We start from the raw sequence: 5,093 nt of genomic DNA, 5'->3' as shown, positions 1-5,093 counted from the left end.
ATGGGAGAGTAGCCGAATAGACGGAGATCGCTAGTTCGATCCTTGAACTGAGCGGGTTTTATCCCACCGCACTATCGTGCCATCAGGCGAGTGTTCACGGGCTTCGGCCCTAAGTGATGGTTTTTCCCGATTTGGAGACGAGTGTATCCCGATATAGTGAATTTCATGAGTAGCCCATTTGAAGGATTATTTCGCCGTCAAAAAAAGTTATAAATTATAAAATATAACTGTAAGCTTTAAATACGGTTGGTGAGTTATATTTTGTGTTATATTATTTTATATTTTCATGTCTTAGTTACTTTAACATTATTGACTATTTTTTTTTTCAAATATTTTTTCAAAAGAACTACAAAATATGATCCATATAATTAATTGTATGCACAAAAAGTTTTAGATTCTGTTTTTATACCTATTAATGACATTAAATACGGTGTTAACCGTATTAAAAAAACCGTTGTCTAACCTATATTATTCATATTATTTTTTGCATTTAGGCAATATTTAGTTGTTTATATGAATTTTAATCATCACTTAATTTTATCATGTTATAACTTTTATCACAAACTAATGACAAAACAAATTGTTTTACCGCCAAACTAGTGAAAATGACCAAACCACTCATTTGGTTGTTTCGTGTGCCGTTTCTCAAAACTTTGTGTAGTTTGGATACGTCTCAATTTTTTTCAAAGTCATGCAAATCAGACTATAAATACTGCTACTAGTGTTACTCATGTGAAATAATATCTTTATATTTATTTTTAACTACTATTATAATAATTGGTGTACTACCTAAAAAGAAAAGATGATAAAAAATAAGTTTATTATTTTGTATCTTACTATTGACTATGGTAATATTACAATCATTTTTAAACATATTCCTGTTATTTTATAACTTTTAATATACAATATTTTATAAAGCTCCAAGTATACCGGTTACGACATTATTATTTTTAGAGTTAAATGTCATTTTAGTTCCTGTGGTTTGGGTCATTTTGTCAGTTTAGTCCAAAGGTTTAATTTTTCGCGTGTGGGTCCAAAAAGATTTCACTGTTGTCATTTTAGTTCATTGGGTTAACTCATCCATTTTTTTTGTTAAGGAGAAGGGCAATTCAGTCATTTTATATGGCCGAAATACCCTTCTAGTTAACAGAATTACGAATAATATGACCAATTTGCCTTTTTCGTTAACAGAAAAAATGGATAAAGTTAACCCAGTGGACTAAAATAACAACGGTGAAATCTTTTTGGACCCACATGTGAAAAATGAAACCTTTAGACTAAACTGACAAAATGGTCCAAACCACAAGGACTAAAATGGCATTTAACTCTTATTTTTATCTATGTTCCAATATAATAGCAAGTTACGGTATCATGCTAGTACTATAATGATCCGCAGGGGCGGATGTACATAGATATAAGGGGTAGCCTCCGCTACGGCTTGGCAATCCGGCGGTAGTGTAAATTTTGGAAAAATTTGACGTTTTTTCGATTTCGTTACCGCTTATTTATAAAACGTTACCGCTTGGCGCGAATCCTAGATCCGCCACTGATGATCCGAACATTACCAACCAAACAACATCAGTATCGATCTTAGTATTATCGAAACCGGTATCGCCATTCATTTTCATTGTTTTCATTCGATATAAGATATTTTTTTCTTGCTCTGTCACTATAACGAATGCCAGCACCTTAACAAACCGAAACGATACTGACCAAATTCCCGTCAGATAGTGTGGGCAAACTTAAATAATCTTAAATAACCTTACTAGTTAATATATTATCGGAACTGGTATCGATATTCATTTTCATTATTTTCGATCGATGTAAAATATTTTATTCTCGTTCTATCACTATAACAAGTGTCGGCACTCTAACAAAATGAAACGATACTTACCAAATTCCCGTCACATGGCATGATAAACGCAAATAATCTTAAATTATCTTAAATAATCTTACTAGATAATATTAATTTTTTTTGAACGGTGACTTTCTTTTTTAGTGACCCAGTGACCCAAGATCTGCCTAGACTACGTTGCCTTAACCGGGTCGTATTGGGTTGGTCAGACTTGGTTACGGTGTTCCCTCAGAAACCGTACTGTCTCCACATGAGATGTCTCGTTAAAGTAAGAGTCGGATAGTTAATATTAATATTATATATAAATGTTATGTTGTGATATATTATGTATGTATGTATATAAAATAATAATAACCTTCGTCAAAAAACTTTCCATATTTTTAGGTGTCCGCCATCCCCCTTCAAACGCAAATAAACTCTCTCTTCTCTCTACCCTCACCTCTCTTCACTCCTCAACTCTCTCCTCCTCCACACACTTTCTCTCTCTATAACTCTCCCTTTTTCTACGTTCATTTCACCATTTCCTTTCCTTCCATTCCCACAAATGGAAACCACTCCTGATCATTTCTTCCATACTCAATTCACTCCCGAAAAACAATTCATCATTGACGACCTCCTCAATTTCCCCACCGACGACACTGCGCCTCTCGACGAGGCGTATGATGTCGTCGGTGACATTGCCAATGCCGGTACCTCCACCGACTCGTCGGCCGTCACTACGGCCGCTGACTCCTCCGGCGATGGTGGTCGCCGGAGCGTCACTGACGCTCAGTTTTCTCATGACCTTGGTGTCCCGGTAATATGTTGTTTTTTTTTTTCATTAATTGTGTGTTTTTAGTTTTTTTACTACACTGCATTAGTCACTTGTACCGTACAATTCACTAATGCACATCAGTCCCATGCTATAAATTTTTTCTTTTTCTTATTTTATTATTAAAATTTAAAATTCAAGTTTTTCAACATTTTGTGTTACTCATTAATTAGTTTATAGTTTTTTTTTTCTTTTTTTTTAACGTCAATTTAACCTACCTGATTCTAAATACTTCTCTAACTGCGTTATGCGTGATTTGAACTCTCTACCTCGTTTGCAGAGGCAGACACGTTACTGCGTTAGTCGCTTGTACCGTGCAATTAACTAATGCACATTAGTCCCATGCTTTATTTTTTATTTTTTTTTTCAAGTTTTGTATTAGATTTTGAGTAGTCATTAATTAGTTTAAAGTATAATACAATTTAATTTTAGTTGTGAAGTAAAATTAATTATCAATTGAAGTATTTTTTACTTTTCATAATAAAAGAGTTATATATATATTTAGTTTATTTGTACAATAAAAGTTGTGAATTATTATATTATATTATAATTATAATATTAATATATTCATAATGTTATTGTTTCCACAGTATGAGGATATGGCTCAGCTAGAATGGTTATCAAATTTTGTGGAGGATTCATTTTCATCTGAAGACATGGAGAAGCTTCAACTGATTTCTGGAGTGAAACCGCGACCCGGTGATGCATACGAGACCTCGAAATTCCAGCACGACGCTGATAACCGAGCCAATAACGCGAAATTTAACACTGAAATGACGGTTCAATCAAAGGCGCGCACCAAGCGTTCTCGTGCTGCACCGTGTAATTGGACATCTCGACTCATTGTTTTGTCTCAACCATCTAACGGTCCCGCTAGCACGATTTCCTCGGAGTCCGAGTCCGACATTGTCTCGAGTTCAATTGTTAAGAAAGCGCCTCCCAAGAAAAAGGAAGTGTATGACAACGAGTCTCATAATGGAGAGGGGCGGAAGTGTCTCCACTGTGCCACTGATAAAACCCCTCAATGGCGTACTGGACCATTAGGTCCAAAAACGCTTTGTAACGCATGTGGGGTTCGCTACAAGTCTGGTAGACTGGTCCCTGAGTATAGGCCTGCTGCGAGCCCCACATTTGTTCTTACAAAACACTCGAATTCGCATCGTAAAGTACTTGAGCTAAGGAGGCAAAAAGAGATGCAAACTTCACATCAACAACCATTCTTTCATCATCAAAATATGATGTTTGATGTATCCAAAGGGGACGAGTACTTAATCCACCAACATGTTGGTCCGGATTATCGACAATTAATATAATTAATTTGATAAATGGCGGTTCAGTTGAGAAAAAAAAAAAGTCATTTTTCATAATTTTTTTTCTAGTTTTTGAAAATTAATCTAGTCATTGTTTGAATTTTCAAACCAAAATTTCATAGGGTTAAGATTGAGCTTATGAACTTTAGATGCTTGTAATTTCAGTTGAATTTTCATTGCCAAATTTTGGCTAATTCTTGAATCAATTTTGCATTTTAGTTTTGCAATTTCTCCTTTTTTATGTTTCATTTTATGGCTTATATTTAATTAAAAAATTGTCATTTGCAATAAATCAAACTAATATAGGAAAATAATCTTTGCTCTTTTGTTTCACTTTTTTGTGTTTCATCTTTACTACACATGCAATACTGTTGTGTAATATACAATATATATAGTACTAGACACTCTATTATGTAATATACACTAGTCTGTAGCATAAAACAGACATAAGACAAAAAATAAATAAATAAATAAATAAACAGGTCTAATCTTGTAGGCTGTAACTTAGTTTGTTAAAGGGTGATTGATATACACCCCTGTAATTTTATTTTCACATCACTAATGTATACGGGTTGTGTAACCTTATACGTCCCATATAGAATGTTTTTGTACATAAATAAATGCAGTGAATTTTTTTTACATGTATACAGGCAGTATAACTTTATACGAGCCGTTATAATTTTATACGAGCAATATAATGCTACACGGCCAAATGTATACGAGCAAGAGAAATTGGTGGAACCCGATATACGAGTCGTATAACATTATACGGACCATATAAACATATCGAATATATTGTATACGATTTTTTCACATGGTTTATACGGGTCATATAAGATTATACGACCCGTATAGAATAAAGTCAACTGACAAAGGCTGCTGACACAGGCTTTGTCAGCTATCTTTATCATATATTGGCCGTATAAGGTTATACGGCTTGTATACACCATGTGAGAATAAGATTTTACCATGTGCGATTATTAACTCCCTTGTTAAACCAAAAATTATTATTTAAAAACCTGTTATTAACAATATGGACCTATATTTCAATCATTTTAGAAATTCTAAGTAGACTCAAGAGTTTTTTTTCTTGACATATTATAGATAATTTCTATAT

The 5,093-nt window shown here is 33.8% G+C and overlaps 1 protein-coding gene across 1 annotated transcript; it reads left to right on the top strand.

The window, feature by feature from the left end:
• Positions 1–2,223: 2,223 nt before the first annotated feature.
• Positions 2,224–4,146, top strand: LOC110891453 (GATA transcription factor 12). Its single transcript, XM_022139141.2, has 2 exons — positions 2,224–2,651; positions 3,257–4,146. Exons 1-2 carry the CDS (start codon positions 2,400–2,402, stop codon positions 3,977–3,979), a joined length of 975 nt encoding a protein of 324 aa, XP_021994833.1. The 5' UTR covers positions 2,224–2,399; the 3' UTR covers positions 3,980–4,146.
• The last annotated feature ends 947 nt before the right edge of the window (positions 4,147–5,093 follow it).

This window comes from Helianthus annuus, chromosome 11 (genome assembly GCF_002127325.2).
Source record: "Helianthus annuus cultivar XRQ/B chromosome 11, HanXRQr2.0-SUNRISE, whole genome shotgun sequence".
Classification (NCBI taxonomy): domain Eukaryota; kingdom Viridiplantae; phylum Streptophyta; class Magnoliopsida; order Asterales; family Asteraceae; genus Helianthus; species Helianthus annuus.
Note: the sequence above shows the minus strand (reverse complement) of the source record. Positions and strands in the feature narration are given on the sequence as shown.